Here is a 22555-nt window from a genome sequence, read left to right as displayed (position 1 = left end):
AGGACTACAAGCCCGAAAAAGACCACAAGCCCAAAAAAGTACCTCAATCACGAAAAGGACTTCAAACTCGAAAATGGACCCCTATCCCGAAAAAGAACCCAAGCCGAAAAAAGAGCCCCAAGCCCGAAAAAGGATCTCAAGTTCGATAAAGGTCCCCAAGATCGAAAAGATCCCCAAGCCCGAGAAAGAACCCCAAGTTCGAAAAAGAACCCCAGCCTGTAAAAGAACCATAAGCCCGAAATAGGTCCACAAGACTACAAGCCCGAAAAAGGACCCCAAGTTCGAAAAAGGACCATAAGCCCGAAAAAGGACTTCAAGCCCGAAAAAATAGCTCAAGCCCGAAAAAGAACCCCAAGCCCGAAAAAGGACACCCAGCCCGAAAAAGGACCCCAAGCCCGAAAAAGGACATCAAGTCCGAAAAAGGACCCCAAGCCCGAAAAAGGACCCCAAGCCCGAAAAAGGACCCCAAGCCCGAAAAAGGACCACAAGCCCGAAAACGGACCCCAACTCCGAAAAAGGACCCCAAGTTCGAAAAAGGACCTAAAGCTCGAAAAAACCACAAGCCCGAAAAAGGACCCCAAGCCTGAAAAGCACCCCAAGCCCGAAAAAGGACCATAATCCGGGGAAAGGACCACAAGACTACAAGCTTGAAAGAGGACCCCAAGCCCGAAAAGGACCCCAACCTCGAAAAAGGACCCCAAGCCCGAAAAAGGACCCCAAGCCCGAAAAATGAACATAAGCCCGAAAAGAGCCACAAGCCCGAAAAAGGATCTCAAGTTCGAAAAAGGACCCCAAGCCAGAAAAAGGTCCCCAAGCCCGAAAAAGGACCCCAAGCTCGAAAAAGACAACAAGCCCGAAAACGGACCCAAAGACCGAAAAAGGACCTCAATCCCGAAAAAAACCCCAAGCCCGAAGAAGGCCATACGCCAGAAAAACGACCACAAGACTACAAGTTTGAAAAAGGACCCCAAGCCCGAAAAATGACCCCAAGCCCAAAAAAGGACTTCAAGCCCGAAAAAGGATTCTAAGCCCGAAAAAGGACCCCAAGCCCGAAAAGGGACCCCAAGTCCGAAAAATGATCATAAGCCCGAAAAAGGACCAGAAGTCCGAAAAAGGACCCCAAGCCCGGAAAGGACCCTAAGCCCGAAAAAGGACCACAAGCCCGGAAAATGACCCCAAGCATGAAAATGGACCCCAAGTTCGAAAAAGAACCCAAGCACGAAAAAGTACCATTAGCCCGAAAAAGGACACCCAGCCCGAAAAAGGACCCGAAGCCCGAAAAAGGACATCAAGCCCGAAAAAGGACCACTAGCCCGAAAAAGAAATCTAAGCCCGAAAATGGACCCCAAGTTCGAAAAAGAACCAAGCCCGAAAATGTACCATTAGCCCGAAAAGGTACCATTAGCCCGAAAAAGGACCACAAGACTGCTGGCCTGAAAGAGGACCCCAAGTCCGAAAAAGTCCCCAAGCTCAAAAAGGACCCCAAGCCCGAAAAATGAACCCAAGCCCAAAAAAGGACCCAAAGCCCGAAAAAGACCCCAGGCTCGAAAAACACCCCCAGCCCGAAAAAGGACGTAAAGACCGAAAAGAACCCCAAACCCGAAAAAGGACCCCAAGTTCGAGAAAGAACCCAAGCCCGAAAAGAGACGCAAGCCCGAAAAAAAACCCAAGCGTGAAAAAGAACCCAAGCCCGAAAAAGGACCCCAAGCCAGAAAAAGGTCCCCAAGCCCGTAAAAGGACCTCAAGCTCGAAAAAGACAACAAGCCCGAAAATGGACCCAAAGACCAAAAAAGGACCTCAATCCCGAAACAAACCCCCAGCCCGAAGAAGGCCATAAGCCAGAAAAACGACCACAAGACTACAAGTTTGAAAAAGGACCCCAAGCCCGACAAATGACCCCAAGCCCGAAAAGGACCCCAAGCCCGAAAAAGGACCCCCAGCCCGAAAAGAGACCCCAAGTCCGAAAAATGATCATAAGCCTGAAAAAGGACCAGAAGTCCGAAAAAGGACCCCAAGTTCGTAAAAGGACCCCAAGCCTGAAAAAGGACCCCAAGCCCGAAAAAGGACCCCAATCCCGAAAAGGACCACAAGCCCGAAAATGACCACAAGCCCGAAAAATGAACCCAAGCCTGAAAAAGACCCCAAGCCCGAAATAGAACCCCAAGCCCCAAAAAAGGACACGAAGCTTGAAAAAGACCGCAAGCCCCAAAAAGAACCCTAAGCCCGAAAAAGGACCCTAAGTTCAAAGAAGGACCACAAGCCTGAAAAAGCACCCCAAGCCCAAAAAAGCACCCCAAACCCGTGAAAGGACCCCATGTTCTAAAAAGGACCCCAAGCCCGAAAAAGACCCCAAGCCCGAAAAAGGACCCCAAGCCCGAAAAAGGACCCCAATCCCGAAAAATGAACCTAAGCCCGAAAAAATACCAGCAGCTCGAAAATGGACCTCAAGTTCGTAAAATGACCCCAAGCCTGAAAAAAACCCCAAGTCCGAAAAAGACCACTAGCCCGAAAAAGGACCCCAAGCCCGAAAAAGGACCCCACGCCCGAAAAAGGACCATAAGCCGGAGAAAGGACCACAAGACTACAAGCTTGAAAGAGGACCGCAAGCCCGAAAAGGACCCCAAGCTCAAAAAAGGACACCAAGCCCGAAAAAGGACCCCATGCCCGTAAAACGAACCTAAGCCCGAAAACGGACCTAAAGTTCGTAAAAGAACCCCTAGCATGAAAAAGGACCACAAGTCCGAAAAAAACCACAAGCCCGAAAAAAGACCCCATGCCCGAAAAATGAACCTAAGCCCGAAAAATACCAGAAGCCCGAAAACGGACCTCAAGTTCGTAAAAGGACCCCAAGCATGAAAAAAGGACCCCAAGTCCGAAAAAGACCACAAGGACCCCAAGCCCGAAAAAGGACTCCACGCCTGAAAAAGGACCATAAGCCGGAGAAAGGACCACAAGACTACAAGCTTGAAAGAGGACCACAAGCCCGAAAAGGACCCCAAGCTCGAAAAAGGACCACAAGCCCGAAAAAGGACCCCAAGCCCAAAAAAGACCACAAGCCCAAAAAAGTACCTCAATTACGAAAAGGACTTCAAGCTCGAAAAGACCACGAGCCCGATAAAGGACCCCAAGCCCGAAAAAGGACCCCAAGCACGAAAAAGGACCCCAAGCCCGAAAAAGGACCCCAAGTTCGAAAAAGGCAACAAGCTCGTAGAAGGATCCCAAACCCGAAAAAGAACCCCAAGCCCGAAGATGGATCATAAGCCGGAAAAAGGAGCACAAGACTACAAGCTTGAAAGAGCACCCCAAGCCCGAAGAAGGACCCCAAGCCCGAAAAAGGACTCCAAGCCCAAAAAAGGACCCCAAGCCCGAAAAAGGACCCCAACCCGAAAAAGACCACAAGCCCGAAAAAGTACCCCAAGCCTTAAAAAGGACCCCAAGCCCGAAAAAGGACCACAAGACTACAAGCCCGAAAAAGGAGTCCAAACAAGAAAAAGGGGCTCAAGCCCGAAAAAGGGGCCCAAGCCCGAAATTGGACCCCAAGCATGAAAAAGCACCCCACGCCCGAAAAAGCACCCCAAGCCCGTAAAAGGATCGCAAGTTCTAAAAAGGATCCCAAGCCCGAAAAATACCCCAAGCCCGAAAAAGGACCCTGTTCGCGCGCACTGTTGGTTCTTCGGATACTTGTAGTGAAAACTAAAAACTGTAAAATTCACTGCGCGAACAGAAACGCGTAAAAACGTGTAGTTGCGTGGACTGTATATTTGATACTAACTGTATTTCTCTGACCTACATTTGATCAGCTGACCAGCGACCGGCAAACGATCGTGCCAAAAAGATCTATTGCTTCGTGTCTACCTGCATCAGATGGATGAGATAGACCGAAGAACGCTACGCGCTAGAACGGGACTGACCATTCTTCGCTTTGTCGGAGTTGTAGGGTGGTTGTGAAAAATTAGGTTGCCTATAATTCTTTTCTCGCTTTAACATACGCCGGCCGCCTTGAAATCTCGGCGAATTTCAAAATATTGTCTTCCTACTCTAACTACTGCTAATCTTTACATTTCAAATTGTGTTTACTGTTAACAATTCAACTTAAACGAATCAAATTTCTTCGACTATACTGCCAATATTCGGTGTTACTGGTTCGACAGATGATCATCGACCTTGACCCAATTCTACTTTGCGGTGATAATTCTTCTGCTGTTGGGTCGATCGAAAGTGCATTCGAGATGCAACGTATTTGTTGTTTTGCTGGTATTGTGTCGGTGCTGTTGCTGTGTGAATATAGTTTGCCGAAAACATCTCGCTGCTGCTGTTGTTCCTGGGCATTCGGTGCCCGTGTCTGCTACGGTGGATTGCATTTATGCGCTGCTGGTAAGTGGTGATTTTGTTGGTTTTTCTGCTGTTTGTTTATTAGCTGGATTGCTGACTGAACTGGAAATTTTGCAGGACATTCTTCCTTCTCGCTGTGGACTCGATCACGATTGGTTGCCGGTTGATTCGTGACTTCTTGGTTGGTTCCAACGGACATTCCGCCGGACTGGGTGCGTCTCTCAGGACTTCGGTGTAAGTACCAACGAATGTTCATTGGTTTGCTACTATAATCGGATAGTTTTAGTGATGGTGACGTCATCGATGATGGTGTGCTGATGGATGCTGTTCGGGTGCGGTGAGATTCGACGATACGCTGGTGATTTTCGGTATGCTACGAATGTGCTGTGACTGCGATGGATCTCTACGCTGCTTTAATCGTCAAGTCGAGCTGGTCATGCTCGCCAACGACTCCGGCGTGGACATCAAGAGGATGAATTGACCACTTCTTCCTCCGCTGCAGGCTAGACGTAGTTGTACCTCGAATAAACCAAGCGTGATGTGTGGTTTTAGAACGGATTCTTCACAGAGGACAGTACAAACTCGAACATAATGCAAGCATGCAACATCAAAAAACATGGACCATCACCGAAACAAAACAGATTACCTCCGAATGTGGGGAATCAAACAAGGATACTCATTTAGCTTGAGTGCGGGTTGTCTAGCATTCCGGGAGATGACCGAAACCTGACGTTGCGACTGAGAAAGAAAATTCTGATAAGCTTTTTGAAAATAAAAAACATACATAACTTAACTGGTGGTTGCGGAGATCCTCTGGATCTCCGCAACTGGAGACATCTAGGTCTCTTCGGGTGTTGAGTTGGAATTGTCACGGATGGGTAGCACGCAGATTTTGGAAATCCCTCTTCGGTAGCTACCATCCTTCGTTTGTACTGTTGCGACACGAATGTTGCCATCCGGTCCAGGATGAATTTCCGTTATGCGCCCCAACTGCCATTTTAGTGGGGGCTGATTTTCATCTTTCAGGACAACCATGGTCCCAATCGCTAAATGTTCCTTCCGTCGCATCCATCTGGTTCTGTTTTGCAGATCGGATAAATACTGTTCCGACCACCTTTTCCACAATTGCTGAAGAAACTGCTGATTCCGTTGCCATGCTGCTAGTCGACCTTCAGGAATACTGTCCAGGTTTGGTTCTGGTATTGCCGTTAGTGGCCGATGAATCAGAAAGTGTCCTGGAGTTAACGCTTCGAAATCTGCTGGATCGTTGCTAACAGGTGTAAGCGGACGAGAGTTTAAAATCGCTTCGATTTGTACTAGTACTGTAAGCATTTCGTCATGAAGCAAACTTCGTGTTCCTATAGTGCGTTTGAATAGGGTTTTGAACGACTTCACTGCTGACTCCCATAGTCCGCCAAAGTTCGGCGATCGTGCTGGTATGAATTTGAAGTCTATTTTGTCCTCTGAAGCTTCCCTTATCGCCTGTTCTTGAAAATGCTGATTGTTGAACAATTTACGAAGCTCGTCAAGCTCCCGTTTTGCGCCGACGAAATTTCGAGCATTGTCGCACATGATGAGTTCCGGCTTGCCTCGCCGGGATGCAAAACGTTTCAGTGTGGCCAAGAAGGCCTGGGTTGTCAAGTCTGCTGCTAATTCCAGGTGCACTGCTTTGGTGACCAGGCAAACGTAGATGGCTACAAAGCACTTCACTGGGCGATTTTTGCGATACGGGTAGCCTACTAAAAACGGTCCACAGTAGTCAACTCCAACACGACGAAACGGTAAGCATGGTGTGACTCTTTCTGGCGGTAGATCCGCCATCAGTTGATCCTGGACTCTCGGTTTCACCCGAAAGCATGCGACGCACTTATGGATTTCGCTTCTTGCTAAATCACGGGCGAATGTCGGCCAGAATCGTTCTCGAACTGCCGATATCAGTAACTGTTGACCCGCGTGGAACAGCTTCTGATGATAGTACTCCATTACTATCCTTGCAAGAGGGTGACGACGATCCAAAATGAACGGATGCTTTCGACTGTTCGACAGATGTGCGTGCCGTAGCCGGCCGCCAACGCAGAGTATGCTTTCAATTAGCTGAGGATCGAGCGACAGGATCGATGAATCACGTAGTGGACGATTGTTTGGCAAATCCGCTAGCTCTTGTGGGAAACATTCTCGCTGAGACAGAGAGACAAGTGTCCGTATAGCGCCGTCGAGTTCTTTGACGGTTAAACTTCCAAGGTTTCGGCAATTCCGATTTGCAGTTTGAGCGTTGAAACGGAACCGACAAATGTATGCTGTGAGTCGCACCAATCCAGTGTAAGTTGATCGCAGGTTAAACAGCTCACTGGGAGAAACGGATTTCAGAACTGCGACAACGGCTCTTTTTTCCTCTAGTACTGATCTGTCAATGCTGTCTTCGCAAGCTTGCAGTGTTCCCGGCCAGTTATCTTTCTCCGGAAGCAGCCAGTGAGGTCCACCAAACCATAGCGATTGGTACTGCAGCTGCGCAGGCGTCATGCCGCGAGAAACTATATCGGCTGGGTTTTCAACTCCTGATACGTGATTCCAGATGCTGCCTTTCGTTACATGCTGGATTTCTGAAACTCGGTTCGCAACGAATTCTTTCCATCGCGACGGTGATGATGCTAACCAGCACTTAACAATCATCGAATCTGTCCAAAAGAAAGCTGGGGCTGTGATGCGTGTGCTACTGACCACTCTTTCGTAGAGGTGGGAAAGGAGTAAAGCTGAAGAAAGCTCCAAGCGCGGAATCGTTTGGCGTTGCTTCTTCTTTTTCAGGTTCTCAAGAGGGGCGACACGGGACTTCGATGCCAGTAGGTGTACAGCAACTGACCCGCTATTGGAGATACTTCTCACGTAGACGCAGGCCCCATATGCTTTCTCAGAAGCATCGCAGAACCCATGGAGCTGTATGTCGATGGTATCGGATCTGAATTCAACCCAGCGAGGTACAGACAATCCCTCAAGGCCAGTCAAGTTTCGACGATATTCATGCCAGTGATCCTGCATGCTTTCGGCGAGTGGTTCATCCCAACCACAGTCAAGTTTCCACAATTCTTGAATGAACATCTTGGCCTGTATGATCACGGGCCCTACGAGTCCGAGTGGATCGAAAAGTCGAGAGACATCCGACAGAACGGTGCGCTTGGTGATGACCGCCGATAAGTTCCACTGCGGGGTGCTGAATTGGAATCGAGCTGTACTGGGTTCCCATAGTAAACCTAACGTTTTAACGGTGGATGTTGGGGAATCAAGCTGGAAAATAGTGCGATCATCTCTCAGATGTTCAGGTACCTCTAACAGAATCTCCCTGCAGTTGGAGTTCCACTTTCGTAACGAGAATCCCGCTGATTCCATTAGGCTGATCATCTCGTTGACAAACATTCTACCTTCCTCAGGTTCGTCCACTCCGGACAACATATCGTCTACATAAAAATCCTGCCGGACCACCTTCGCAGCAATAGGGTGTGTCTGTTGACCATCTTCTGCTAATGTCTGCAAACATTTTGTCGCCAAATACGGCGCGGAAGCCGTGCCATACGTGACCGTAGTCAATTGGAAGATTTTGATGGGTTCTGCTGATGAATCTCGCCATAGAATCCTTTGCAGAGGCTGATCGGCAGGCTGAACTTGCACCATGCGGTACATTTTTGCGATGTCCGCGACTAGTGCGTGACGATGTAGACGGAATCTGAGAATAACATCCAACAAATCGTCTTGTACGACAGGACCGACCATTAGAGCATCGTTCAGAGAGTACCCTGAGCTAGTTCGACATGAAGCGTCAAACACTACGCGCAGCTTCGTAGTTGTGCTGTCAGGTTTCAAAATAGCGTGATGCGGCAGGTGGTAGACGGCCTCTGGTGTGATGGTATCATCGACGACTTCGCTCATATGACCAAGAGCTTGATACTCGTGTATAAATTCACTGTACTGCGCTTTCAACTCCGGGTTCGCTGCCAGACGTCGCTCCAAACTCATAAACCGCTTAACAGCTGTACCTTTAGAATCACCGAGCTGCTTGATGATCGATTGCTTTTTTGGAAGTGTGACTGCGAATCTTCCCGTCTCATCTCTGAATGTAGTCTCGCTGAAGATTTTCTCGCACGCCGACTCTTCCGTGGAATTCGTGCTGGTTGTTCGACAAGTTTCTAACTCCCAAAACTTGGCTAATTGATCTTGAATCTCGGCTGTTGAACAAACGTTGGTCGTCGAAATTGCACCGCTAGATGATGAACTGGGAACGCGACCGGAAACTATCCAGCCAAAAACAGTTTTCTGCAGAGTAGGCCCGTCTTCAGTTGCCTTGTATCTACCCTCTTCAAACAGGTCGACGTAATATTCCGCGCCGATAATAATATCAATCGGACCGGATTCATAAAACCAGGGATCGGCAAGAGCTGCTGCTTCTGGTAGACACAACTGCGATGGATTGAAGCTTGCTGTCGGTAACGCCAATGTTAGCTTCGGCAAAACATGGAAACACATCTCCTCGGCATACGACGAAATCTCACTACACCGTGCAGCAACTGCTGCACTGACGGATCTTGTTGACGCTACACTCGACGAACCAATGCCCTGAATGCACAAAAATGCTGGCGATTCACGGAACTTAAGCTTATTTGAAAAACTAGCCGTCATCAGGCAATGCTGCGAGCAAGAATCTAGCAAGGCTCGCGCAAGCAACGAATTGCCGTGACGGTCCATAACGGTCACAAGCGCCGTCGTGAGAACAATATTGTGTGTAGGTGCGTTGGGGAGTGCTATGCATGTTTGGCTAGTGGAGGCTATGTTGGTGTTGGACGGTGGTGTTGTTGTGTTATGCGAGTTGGCGGTGTTCGTCTGTGCATTGGTCGGATGAGTGTGTATTTGTTGGTTCGGACTGTGTTGCTTGGTTTGTGGCTGTCGTGGCTGCTGGGGTACTGTCTGAGGTCTTGACTGCGGAAGTGAAACGGAGGATCCTGTCTGCGGTGTTTCAGTATGCAACATCGAGTGGTGACGCTGATGACAGTGATGACAGGCTCCTCTCTCGCAGGTTCTTGCAACGTGTCCTGGACGCAAACAGTTGCGACAAAGCTTACTCCTCATAACAGCGCTGATGCGATCTGGAACAGACTGCTTCTGAAACTTCGCACACTGAAACGCTGAATGCCACGACTCGCCACAGAATGGACACTTCCCAGATGTCTTCACAAGCGTGTGACAAACTGCTACCTTCTGAGAACGTGGATCGCTGTTCATCTTGGATGGGATGGAAATGGATTGCAGAACGGAGCACTGACTACGCAGAAATCCCATCAAATCTCGATAATTTGGGACATCCTTGGAATTATGATGAGACTCCCATTGTCGAAGTGTCGAGGAATCCAACCTCGTGCATACCATATAGGCAAGAATCGTGCTCCAGTTCTCTGTAGACTCACCAATCTTCTCTAACATCTGCAAGTTTTTCTCAAACTGGCCGATCAGTTGACTAAGCCCGTCGTAACTCTCCTTCTTCAGTGGCTCGATGAAAAAGAGAGCATCTAAGTACGCTTTCACAAGCAGCTTTTTATTCTCGTACCGTTCTTGTAACGCCTTCCAAGCCACATCATAGTTTGCAGCAGAAATCTCGACCGAGTTAATTTCCTGGAGCGCTTCACCAGAAAGTGGTATGTGAATTTATCGATCTCGTTCAGCTGCGCGCTTTGGTCGATGAGACTACGAAAAGTGTCGCGGAATGTCACCCACTCATGAATTCGTCCACCGAAACTTGGAAGTCGTATCTCTGGAAGTTTTACTCGGGAGATAGTCGTAGACGTCCGATGCGCCGATGAATCGGAGTCGTTGTGGCTGGTATGCAACGGGTCCTTGCACAACTGCAGCTCTAGTAGCTCAGCCTTCAGGGTACAAAAACGATCGTCGAAGTCGTGCATTGCCTGGTAGTTTGTCTCTTCGAGGTGGTGCAATGCTTCCTCTTTCACTGCAGGTTCAGCACCAGCCTGCTTCTTTTCCTCTTCTTCTTCCTGCAAAAGCTCCAGTTTGGCACGCATCGTATAATATTCTGCACCCACTTGCTCTAGCACGTTCAATCGCACACTTAATTGACGCGCATCCCGTTCATCGTCATAGTTCTGAATAAACTTGTCAATGAACGTTAAACTGTTCTGCAACTGTCGTTCACGCTTCAACAGTGCCTTCACTTCACCAACCATTTTCAAATTTTACACCTCTCACTCACTGCACTGTAGAAATCAGGAACTATCACGCACTAATCACCTTCACTAGCACTCCCGTTTCCGAAAATTCACCAATCGACTCGACGTTCCACGACCGCGACCTCGCGAGACAGAATACAGACTTATCAACCCAATTGACAGCAGCAAGGAATAATCAAATAAAGGAGCGGACGACAGCCAGAAATAACCAGCGAAATACCGAGACCAAATTTAATGGTGGACACGACTCATGCACTCGCCAAGAAAAAACTCGCATGCATTTGATAACTTTATTGACCGTCACAATCTTTGGTGGCCACATGCAACAAGCCACCATACATGCACTGTACTTCCCCGGTATTCTTAGTCCAGATTCCGTCCGGATCGTGGTGCTTCCTGCTGCAATCGTCGCCGTCCAATTGTCTTCGTCGCACTCTAGTAGCGATGGCGCCGCGAAACTGCTTCACGATGGCGTCCACTGCGTTGTCCGGTGTCGAAAATGGAGCACTTCATTATTGTTCACGGGCTTTTAATTGTTCAGCACTTGCCCGGCATTTAGTGTCACTTTTCAAAGGGACAACGTCCCGCCAAGTATCCGAAAACCGTCACCGTGATCCGGCTCGAAGGACCAAATGTTCGCGCGCACTGTTGGTTCTTCGGATACTTGGAGTGAAAACTAAAAACTGTAAAATTCACTGCGCGAACAGAAACGCGTAAAAACGTGTAGTTGCGTGGACTGTATATTTGATACTAACTGTATTTCTCTGACCTATATTTGATCAGCTGACCAGCGACCGGCGAACGATCGTGCCAAAAAGATCTATTGCTTCGTGTCTACCTGCATCAGATGGATGAGATAGACCGAAGAACGCTACGCGCTAGAACGGGACTGACCATTCTTCGCTTTGTCGGAGTTGTAGGGTGGTTGTGAAAAATTAGGTTGCCTATAATTCTTTTCTCGCTTTAACAGACCCCAATCTCGAAAAAGACCACAAGCCCGAAAAAGGACCCCAAGCCCGAAAAATACCCCAGGCCCGAAAATGGACCAAAAGCCTGAAAAAGCCAGAAAAATTCCCCAAGCCCGTAAAATGACCCCAAGCCAGAAAAAGACCCCAAGCCCGAGAAAGGACCCCAAGTTCGAAAAAGAACCCCAGCCTGAAAAAGAACCATAAGCCCGAAAAAGGACCACAAGACTACAAGCCTGAAAGAGGACCCCAATCCCGAAAAGGTTCCCAAGCCCGAAAAAGGACCCCAAGTTCGAAAAAGGACCAAAAGCCCGAAAAACGACTTCAAGCACGAAAAAAATAGCTAAAGCCCGAAAAAGAACCCCAAGCCCGAAAAAGGACCCCAGCCCGAAAAAGAATCCCAAGCCCGAAAAAGGACATCAAGCCCGAAAAAGGACCCCAAGCCCGAAAAAGGACCCCAAGCCCGAAAAAGGACCCCAAGCCCGAAAAAGGACCCCAACCCCGAAAAGGGACCCCAAGTTCGAAAAAGGACCTAAAGCTCGAAAAAGACCACAGGTCCGGAAAAGGACCCCAAGCCCGAAAATGGACCCCAAGTTCGAAAAAGAACCCAAGCCCGAAAAAGTAATATAAGCCCGAAAAAGGACCACAAGACTACAAGCCTGAAAGAGGGCCCCAAGTCCGAAAAAGTCCCCAAGTTCAAGAAAGGATATCTAGCCCGAAAAAGGACCCCAAGCCTGAAAAAGGACCCCACGCCCGACAAAGGACCATAAGCCGGAGAAAGGACCACAGAACTACTAGGTTGAAAGAGGACTCCAAGCCAGAAAAGGACCCCAAGCTCGAAAAAGGACCCTAAGCCCGAAAAATGAACATAAGCCCGAAAAGGACCAGAAGCCCGAAAAAGGACCCCAAGCTCGAAAAAGACAACAAGCCCGTAAAAGGATCCCAAACCCGAAAAAGGACCCCAAGCTTGAAAAAGACCACAAGCCCAAAAAAGTACCTCAATCACGAAAAGGACTTCGACCTCGAAAATGGACCCCTATCCCGAAAAAGAACCCAAGCCGAAAAAAGAGCCCCAACCCCAAAAAGGATCTCAAGTTAGAAAAAGGTCCCCAAGATCGAAAAGGTCCCCAAGCCCGAGAAAGGACCACAAGCCCGAAAAAGCACCCCAACCCCGAAAAAGGACCCCAAGTTCGAAAAAGGACCTAAAGCTCGAAAAAGACCACAAGCCCGAAAAAGGACCCCAAGCCTGAAAATCACCCCAAGCCCGAAAAAGATCGACAAGCCCGAAAAAGGACCCTAAGCCCGAAAAAGGACCACAAGCCCGGAAAAGGAACTCAAGGCCGAAAATGGACCCCAGGTTCGAAAAAGAACCCAAGCCCGAAATAGTACCATTAGCCCGAAAAAGGAACACAAGACTACAAGCCTGAAAGAGGATCCCAAGTCCGAAAAAGTCCCCATGCTCAAGAAAGGATATCTAGCCCGAAAAAGGACCCCAAGCCTGAAAAAGGACCCAACGCCCAACGAAGGACCATAAGCCGGAAAAAGGACCACAAGACTACAAGCTTGAAATAGGATCCCAAGCCCGAAAAGGACCCCAAGCTCGAAAAAGGACCCCAAGCCCGAAAAAGGACCCCAAGCCCAAAAAATGAACATAAGCCCGAAAATGATCAGAAGCCCGAAAAAGGACCCCAAGCTCGAAAAAGAAAACAAGCCCGTAAAAGGATCCCAAACCCGAAAAAGGACTACAAGCCCGAAAAAGACCACAAGCCCAAAAAAGTACCTCAATCACGAAAAGAACTTCAAACTCGAAAATGGACCCCTATCCCGAAAAAGAACCCAAGCCGAAAAAAGAGCCCCAAGCCCGAAAAAGGATATCAAGTTCGATAAAGGTCCCCAAGATCGAAAAGATCCCCAAGCCCGAGAAAGGACCCCAAGTTCGAAAAAGAACCCCAAGCCCGAAAAAGGACCATAAGCCCGAAATAGGTCCACAAGACTACAAGCCCGAAAAAGGACCCCAAGTTCGAAAAAGGACCATAAGCCCGAAAAAGGACTTCAAGCCCGAAAAAATAGCTCAAGCCCGAAAAAGAACCCCAAGCCCGAAAAAGGACACCCAGCCCGAAAAAGGACCCCAAGCCCGAAAAAGGACATCAAGCCCGAAAAAGGACCCCAAGCCCGAAAAAGGACCCCAAGCCCGAAAAAGGACCCCAAGCCCGAAAAAGGACCATAAACCCGAAAACGGACCCCAACTCCGAAAAAGGACCTTAAGTTCGAAAAAGGACCTAAAGCTCGAAAAAGACCACAAGCCCGAAAAAGGACCCCAAGCCTAAAAAACACCCCAAGCCCGAAAAAGGACCATAATCCGGGGAAAGGACCACAAGACTACAAGCTTGAAAGAGGACCCCAACCCCGAAAAGGACCCCAATCTCGAAAAAGGACCCCAAGCCCGAAAAAGGACCCCAAGCCCGAAAAATGAACATAAGCCCGAAAAGGACCAGAAGCCCGAAAAAGGACCCTTAAGTTCGTAAAAGGACCCCAAGCCTGAAAAAGGACCCCAAGTCCGAAAAAAGACCCCAAGCCCGAAAAAGACCACAAGCCCAAAAAAATACCTTAATCACGAAAAGGACTTCAAGCTCGAAAATGGACCCCTATCCCGAAAAAAAAACCCAAGCCGGAAAAAGAGCCCCAAGTCCGAAAAAGGATCTCAAGTTCGAAAAAGGTCCCCAAGATCGAAAAAGTCCCCAAGCCCGAGAAAGGACCCCAAGATCGAAAAAGAACCCCAGCCTGAAAAAGAACCATAAGCCCGAAAAAGGAGCACAAGACTACAAGCCTGAAAGAGGACCACAAGCCCGAAAAGGTTCCCAAGCCCGAAAAAGGACCATAAGCCCGAAAAAGGACTTCAAGCCCGAAAAAAATAGCTCAAGCCCGAAAAAGAACCCCAAGCCCGAAAAAGGACCCCCAACCCGAAAAAGGACCCCAAGCCCGAAAAAGGACATCAAGCCCGAAAAAGGACCCCAAGCCAGAAAAAGGACCCCAAGCCCGAAATTGGACCCCAAGCATGAAAAAGCACCCCCCGAAAAAGCACCCCAACCTCGAAAAAGGACCCCAAGTTCGAAAAAGGACCTAAAGCTCGAAAAAGACCACAAGCCCGAAAAAGGACCCCAAGCCTGAAAATCACCCCAAGCCCGAAAAAGATCGACAAGCCCGAAAAAGGACCCTAAGCCCGAAAAAGGACCACAAGCCCGGAAAAGGACCTCAAGGCCGAAAATGGACCCCAGGTTCGAAAAAGAACCTAAGCCCGAAATAGTACCATTAGCCCGAAAAAGGAACACAAGACTACAAGCCTGAAAGAGGACCCCAAGTCCGAAAAAGTCCCCAAGCTCAAGAAAGGATATCTAGCCCGAAAAAGGACCCCAAGCCTGAAAAAGGACCCAACGCCCAACGAAGGACCATAAGCCGGAAAAAGGACCACAAGACTACAAGCTTGAAATAGGATCCCAAGCCCGAAAAGGACCCCAAGCTCGAAAAAGGACCACAAGCCCGAAAAAGGACCCCAAGCCCAAAAAATGAACATAAGCCCGAAAATGATCAGAAGCTCGAAAAAGGACCCCAAGCTCGAAAAAGAAAACAAGCCCGTAAAAGGATCCCAAACCCGAAAAAGGACTACAAGCCCGAAAAAGACCACAAGCCCAAAAAAGTACCTCAATCACGCAAAGGACTTCAAACTCGAAAATGGACCCCTATCCCGAAAAAGAACCCAAGCCGAAAAAAGAGCTCCAAGCCCGAAAAAGGATCTCAAGTTCGATAAAGGTCCCCAAGATCGAAAAGATCCCCAAGCCCGAGAAAGGACCCCAAGTTCGAAAAAGAACCCCAGCCTGTAAAAGAACCATAAGCCCGAAATAGGTCCACAAGACTACAAGCCCGAAAAAGGACCCCAAGTTCGAAAAAGGACCATAAGCCCGAAAAAGGACTTCAAGCCCGAAAAAATAGCTCAAGCCGGAAAAAGAACCCCAAGCCCGAAAAAGGACACCCAGCCCGAAAAAGGACCCCAAGCCCGAAAAAGGACATCAAGCCCGAAAAAGGACCCCAAGCCCGAAAAAGGACCCCAAGCCCGAAAAAGACCACAAGCCCGAAAAAGGACCCCAAGCCTGAAAAGCACCCCAAGCCCGAAAAAGGAACATAATCCGGGGAAAGGACCACAAGACTACAATCTTGAAAGAGGACCCCAAGCCCGAAAAGGACCCCAACCTCGAAAAAGGACCCCAAGCCCGAAAAAGGACCCCAAGCCCGAAAAATGAACATAAGCCCGAAAAGGACCAGAAGCCCGAAAAAGGACCCTTAAGTTCGTAAAAGGACCCCAAGCCTGAAAAAGGACCCCAAGTCCGAAAAAAGACCCCAAGCCCGAAAAAGACCACAAGCCCAAAAAAGTACCTTAATCACGAAAAGGACTTCAAGCTCGAAAATGGACCCCTATCCCGAAAAAAAACCCAAGCCGGAAAAAGAGCCCCAAGTCCGAAAAAGGATCTCAAGTTCGAAAAAGGTCCCCAAGATCGAAAAAGTCCCCAAGCCCGAGAAAGGACCCCAAGATCGAAAAAGAACCCCAGCCTGAAGAAGAACCATAAGCCCGAAAAAGGAGCACAAGACTACAAGCCTGAAAGAGGACCACAAGCCCGAAAAGGTTCCCAAGCCCGAAAAAGGACCCCAAGTTCGAAAAAGGACCATAAGCCCGAAAAATGACTTCAAGCCCGAAAAAAATAGCTCAAGCCCGAAAAAGAACCCCAAGCCCGAAAAAGGACCGCCAACCCGAAAAAGGACCCCAAGCCCGAAAAAGGACATCAAGCCCGAAAAAGGACCCCAAGCCCGAAAAAGGACCCCAAGCCCGAAATTGGACCCCAAGCAGGAAAAAGCACCCAACGCCCGTAAAAGGATCGTAAGTTCTAAAAAGGATCCCAAGCCCAAAAAATACCCCAAGCCCGAAAAAGGACCCCAATCCCGAAAAAGACCACAAGCCCGAAAAAGGACCCCAAGCCCGAAAAATACCCCAGGCCCGAAAATGGACCAAAAGCCTGAAAAAGCCAGAAAAATGCCCCAAGCCCGTAAAAGGACCCCAGCCCGAAAAAGAACCCCAAGCCCGAAAAAGGACATCAAGCCCGAAAAAGGACCCCAAGCCCGAAAAAGGACCCCAACCCCGAAAAAGGACCCCAAGTTCGAAAAAGGACCTAAAGCTCGAAAAAGACCACAGGCCCGGAAAAGGACCCCAAGCCCGAAAATGGACCCCAAGTTCGAAAAAGAACCCAAGCCCGAAAAAGTAATATAAGCCCGAAAAAGGACCACAAGACTACAAGCCTGAAAGAGGGCCCCAAGTCCGAAAAAGTCCCCAAGTTCAAGAAAGGATATCTAGCCCGAAAAAGGACCCCAAGCCTGAAAAAGGACCCCACGCCCGACAAAGGACCATAAGCCGGAGAAAGGACCACAGAACTACTAGGTTGAAAGAGGACTCCAAGCCAGAAAAGGACCCCAAGCTCGAAAAAGGACCCTAAGCCCGAAAAATGAACATAAGCCCGAAAAGGACCAGAAGCCCGAAAAAGGACCCCAAGCTCGAAAAAGACAACAAGCCCGTAAAAGGATCCCAAACCCGAAAAAGGACCCCAAGCTTGAAAAAGACCACAAGCCCAAAAAAGTACCTCAATCACGAAAAGGACTTCGACCTCGAAAATGGACCCCTATCCCGAAAAAGAACCCAAGCCGAAAAAAGAGCTCCAACCCCAAAAAGGATCTCAAGTTAGAAAAAGGTCCCCAAGATCGAAAAGGTCCCCAAGCCCGAGAAAGGACCACAAGCCCGAAAAAGCACCCCAACCCCGAAAAAGGACCCCAAGTTCGAAAAAGGACCTAAAGCTCGAAAAAGACCACAAGCCAGAAAAAGCACCCCAAGCCTGAAAATCACCCCAAGCCCGAAAAAGATCGACAAGCCCGAAAAAGGACCCTAAGCCCGAAAAAGGACCACAAGCCCGGAAAAGGACCTCAAGGCCGAAAATGGACCCCAGGTTCGAAAAAGAACCCAAGCCCGAAATAGTACCATTAGCCCGAAAAAGGAACACAAGACTACAAGCCTGAAAGAGGATCCCAAGTCCGAAAAAGTCCCCATGCTCAAGAAAGGATATCTAGCCCGAAAAAGGACCCCAAGCCTGAAAAAGGACCCAACGCCCAACGAAGGACCATAAGCCGGAAAAAGGACCACAAGACTATAAGCTTGAAATAGGATCCCAAGCCCGAAAAGGACCCCAAGCTCGAAAAAGGACCCCAAGCCCGAAAAAGGACCCCAAGCCCGAAAAATGAAAATAAGCCCGAAAATGATCAGAAGCCCGAAAAAGGAACCCAAGCTCGAAAAAGAAAACAAGCACGTAAAAGGATCCCAAACCCGAAAAAGGACTACAAGCCCGAAAAAGACCACAAGCCCAAAAAAGTACCTCAATCACGAAAAGGACTTCAAACTCGAAAATGGACCCCTATCCCGAAAAAGAACCCAAGCCGAAAAAAGAGCCCCAAGCCCGAAAAAGGATCTCAAGTTCGATAAAGGTCCCCAAGATCGAAAAGATCCCCAAGCCCGAGAAAGGACCCCAAGTTCGAAAAAGAACCCCAGCCTGTAAAAGAACCATAAGCCCGAAAAAGGTCCACAAGACTACAAGCCCGAAAAAGGACCCCAAGTTCGAAAAAGGACCATAAGCCCGAAAAAGGACTTCAAGCCCGAAAAAATAGCTCAAGCCCGAAAAAGAACCCCAAGCCCGAAAAAGGACACCCAGCCCGAAAAAGGACCCCAAGCCCGAAAAAGGACATCAAACCCGCAAAAGGACCCCAAGCCCGAAAAAGGACCCCAAGCCCGAAAAAGGACCCCAAGCCCGAAAAAGGACCACAAGCCCGAAAAATGAACATAAGCCCGAAAAGGACCAGAAACCCGAAAAAGGACCCTTAAGTTCGTAAAAGGACCCCAAGCCTGAAAAAGGACCCCAAGTCCGAAAAAAGACCTCAAGCCCGAAAAAGGACCATAATCCGGAGAAAGGACTACAAGACTACAAGCTTGAAAGAGGACCCCAAGCCCGAAAAGGACCCCAACCTCGAAAAAGGACCCCAAGCCCGAAAAAGGACCCCAAGCCCGAAAAATGAACATAAGCCCGAAAAGGACCAGAAGCCCGAAAAAGTACCCTTAAGTTCGTAAAAGGACCCCAAGCCTGAAAAAGGACCCCAAGTCCGAAAAAAGACCCCAAGCCCGAAAAAGACCACAAGCCCAAAAAAGTACCTTAATCACGAAAAGGACTTCAAGCTCGAAAATGGACCCCTATCCCGAAAAAAACCCAAGCCGAAAAAAGAGCCCCAAGTCCGAAAAAGGATCTCAAGTTCGAAAAAGGTCCCCAAGATCGAAAAAGTCCCCAAGCCCGAGAAAGGACCCCAAGATCGAAAAAGAACCCCAGCCTGAAGAAGAACCATAAGCCCGAAAATGGACCCCAAGTTCGAAAAAGAACCCAAGCCCGAAAAAGTACAATTAGCCCGACTACAAGCCTGAAAGAGGACCACAAGCCTGAAAAGGTTCCCAAGCCCGAAAAAGAACCCCAAGCCCGAAAAAGGACCCCAAGCCCGAAAAAAGACCCCAAGCCCGAAAAGGACCACAAGCCCGAAAAATGAACCCAAGCCTGAAAAAGACCCCAAGCCCGAAAAAGACCCCAAGCCCGAAAAAGGACACTAAGCTTGAAAGAAACCACAAGCCCGAAAAAGGACCCTAAGCCCGAAAAAGGACCCTAAGCTCGAAGAAGGACCATCTGCCGGAAAAAAAGGACCACAAGTCTACAAGCTTGAAAGAGGATCGCAAGCCCGAAAAGGACCCCAAGCCCGAAAGAGGAGCCCAAGCCCGAAAAGGGGGCCCAATCCCGAAAAAGGCCCCAAGCCTGAAAAAGCACCCCAAGCCCGAAAAAGCACCCCAAACCCGTAAAAGGACCCCATGTTCTAAAAAGGACCCTAAGCCCGAAAAAGACCCCAAGCCCGAAAAAGACAACAAGCCCGAAAAAGGATCCCAAACCCGAAGAAGAACTCCAAGCCCAAAAAAGGACCCCAAGCCCGAAAATGAACCCTAAGCCCGAAAAAGACCCCAAGCCCGAAAAAGACAACAAGCCCGAAAAAGACAACAAGCCCGAAAAAGGATCCCAAACCCGAAGAAGGACCCCAAGCCCAAAAAGGACCCCAAGCCCGAAAAATGAACCTAAGTCAGAAAAGGGACCAGCAGCCCGAAAACGGACCTCAAGTTCGTAAAAGGACCCCAAGCCTGAAAAATGACCCCAAGTCCGAAAAAGACCACTAGCCCAAAAAAGGACCACAAGCCCAAAAAAGTACCTTAATCACGAAAAGGACTTCAAGCTCGAAAATGGACCCCTATCCCGAAAAAAAACCCAAGCCGGAAAAAGAGCCCCAAGTCCGAAAAAGGATCTCAAGTTCGAAAAAGGTCCCCAAGATCGAAAAAGTCCCCAAGCCCGAGAAAGGACCCCAAGATCGAAAAAGAACCCCAGCCTGAAGAAGAACCATAAGCCCGAAAAAGGAGCACAAGACTACAAGCCTGAAAGAGGACCACAAGCCCGAAAAGGTTCCCAAGCCCGAAAAAGGACCCCAAGTTCGAAAAAGGACCATAAGCCCGAAAAATGACTTCAAGCCCGAAAAAAATAGCTCAAGCCCGAAAAAGAACCCCAAGCCCGAAAAAGGACCGCCAACCCGAAAAAGGACCCCAAGCCCGAAAAAGGACATCAAGCCCGAAAAAGGACCCCAAGCCCGAAAAAGGACCCCAAGCCCGAAATTGGACCCCAAGCATGAAAAAGCACCCCACGCCCGTAAAAGGATCGTAAGTTCTAAAAAGGATCCCAAGCCCAAAAAATACCCCAAGCCCGAAAAAGGACCCCAATCCCGAAAAAGACCACAAGCCCGAAAAAGGACCCCAAGCCCGAAAAATACCCCAGGCCCGAAAATGGACCAAAAGCCTGAAAAAGCCAGAAAAATGCCCCAAGCCCGTAAAAGGACCCCAGCCCGAAAAAGAACCCCAAGCCCGAAAAAGGACATCAAGCCCGAAAAAGGACCCCAAGCCCGAAAAAGGACCCCAACCCCGAAAAAGGACCCCAAGTTCGAAAAAGGACCTAAAGCTCGAAAAAGACCACAGGCCCGGAAAAGGACCCCAAGCCCGAAAATTGACCCCAAGTTCGAAAAAGAACCCAATCCCGAAAAAGTAATATAAGCCCGAAAAAGGACCACAAGACTACAAGCCTGAAAGAGGGCCCCAAGTCCGAAAAAGTCCCCAAGTTCAAGAAAGGATATCTAGCCCGAAAAAGGACCCCAAGCCTGAAAAAGGACCCCACGCCCGACAAAGGACCATAAGCCGGAGAAAGGACCACAGAACTACTAGCTTGAAAGAGGACTCCAAGCCAGAAAAGGACCCCAAGCTCGAAAAAGGACCCTAAGCCCGAAAAATGAACATAAGCCCGAAAAGGACCAGAAGCCCGAAAAAGGACCCCAAGCTCGAAAAAGACAACAAGCCCGTAAAAGGATCCCAAACCCGAAAAAGGACCCCAAGCTTGAAAAAGACCACAAGCCCAAAAAAGTACCTCAATCACGAAAAGGACTTCGACCTCGAAAATGGACCCCTATCCCGAAAAAGAACCCAAGCCGAAAAAAGAGCTCCAACCCCAAAAAGGATCTCAAGTTAGAAAAAGGTCCCCAAGATCGAAAAGGTCCCCAAGCCCGAGAAAGGACCACAAGCCCGAAAAAGCACCCCAACCCCGAAAAAGGACCCCAAGTTCGAAAAAGGACCTAAAGCTCGAAAAAGACCACAAGCCAGAAAAAGCACCCCAAGCCTGAAAATCACCCCAAGCCCGAAAAAGATCGACAAGCCCGAAAAAGGACCCTAAGCCCGAAAAAGGACCACAAGCCCAGAAAAGGACCTCAAGGCCGAAAATGGACCCCAGGTTCGAAAAAGAACCCAAGCCCGAAATAGTACCATTAGCCCGAAAAAGGAACACAAGACTACAAGCCTGAAAGAGGATCCCAAGTCCGAAAAAGTCCCCATGCTCAAGAAAGGATATCTAGCCCGAAAAAGGACCCCAAGCCTGAAAAAGGACCCAACGCCCAACGAAGGACCATAAGCCGGAAAAAGGACCATAAGACTATAAGCTTGAAATAGGATCCCAAGCCCGAAAAGGACCCCAAGCTCGAAAAAGGACCCCAAGCCCGAAAAAGGACCCCAAGCCCGAAAAATGAAAATAAGCCCGAAAATGATCAGAAGCCCGAAAAAGGAACCCAAGCTCGAAAAAGAAAACAAGCACGTAAAAGGATCCCAAACCCGAAAAAGGACTACAAGCCCGAAAAAGACCACAAGCCCAAAAAAGTACCTCAATCACGAAAAGGACTTCAAACTCGAAAATGGACCCCTATCCCGAAAAAGAACCCAAGCCGAAAAAAGAGCCCCAAGCCCGAAAAAGGATCTCAAGTTCGATAAAGGTCCCCAAGATCGAAAAGATCCCCAAGCCCGAGAAAGGACCCCAAGCTCGAAAAAGAACCCCAGCCTGTAAAAGAACCATAAGCCCGAAATAGGTCCACAAGACTACAAGCCCGAAAAAGGACCCCAAGTTCGAAAAAGGACCATAAGCCCGAAAAAGGACTTCAAGCCCGAAAAAATAGCTCAAGCCCGAAAAAGAACCCCAAGCCCGAAAAAGGACACCCAGCCCGAAAAAGGACCCCAAGCCCAAAAAAGGACATCAAACCCGAAAAAGGACCCCAAGACCGAAAAAGGACCCCAAGCCCGAAAAAGGACCCCAAGCCCGAAAAAGGACCACAAGCCCGAAAAATGAACATAAGCCCGAAAAGGACCAGAAACCCGAAAAAGGACCCTTAAGTTCGTAAAAGGACCCCAAGCCTGAAAAAGGACCCCAAGTCCGAAAAAAGACCTCAAGCCCGAAAAAGGACCATAATCCGGAGAAAGGACCACAAGACTACAAGCTTGAAAGAGGACCCCAA

At 48.9% G+C, this 22555-nt stretch overlaps 1 protein-coding gene across 1 annotated transcript; it reads right to left on the bottom strand.

Moving 5' to 3' along the window:
* Nucleotides 1-5169: 5169 nt before the first annotated feature.
* On the bottom strand, nt 5170-10550 carry LOC131687644 (uncharacterized). The gene is made up of 2 exons (XM_058971731.1): nt 10061-10550; nt 5170-9992 (listed from the first exon to the last, which is right to left on the bottom strand). Exons 1-2 carry the CDS (start codon nt 10548-10550, stop codon nt 5170-5172), a joined length of 5313 nt encoding a protein of 1770 aa, XP_058827714.1.
* Between the last annotated feature and the right edge of the window lie 12005 nt (nt 10551-22555).

The sequence above is a fragment of the Topomyia yanbarensis genome, chromosome 3 (genome assembly GCF_030247195.1).
Source record: "Topomyia yanbarensis strain Yona2022 chromosome 3, ASM3024719v1, whole genome shotgun sequence".
In the NCBI taxonomy this organism is placed as follows: Eukaryota; Metazoa; Arthropoda; class Insecta; order Diptera; family Culicidae; genus Topomyia; species Topomyia yanbarensis.
The sequence above is the reverse complement of the archived record's forward strand: the minus strand, read 5'-3'. Positions and strand labels throughout refer to the sequence as shown.

What these genes read in the sequence shown, in the direction of transcription:
- LOC131687644 (XM_058971731.1), bottom strand. Translation starts at nt 10,550, where the DNA reads ATGGTTGGTGAAGTGAAGGCACTGTTGAAGCGTGAACGACAGTTGCAG. An exon ending in GACATTCCGCGACACTTTTC is followed by an intron (nt 9,993 to 10,060) that starts GTAGTCTCATCG and finishes TTTCTGGTGAAG; the next exon opens with CGCTCCAGGAAATTAACTCG.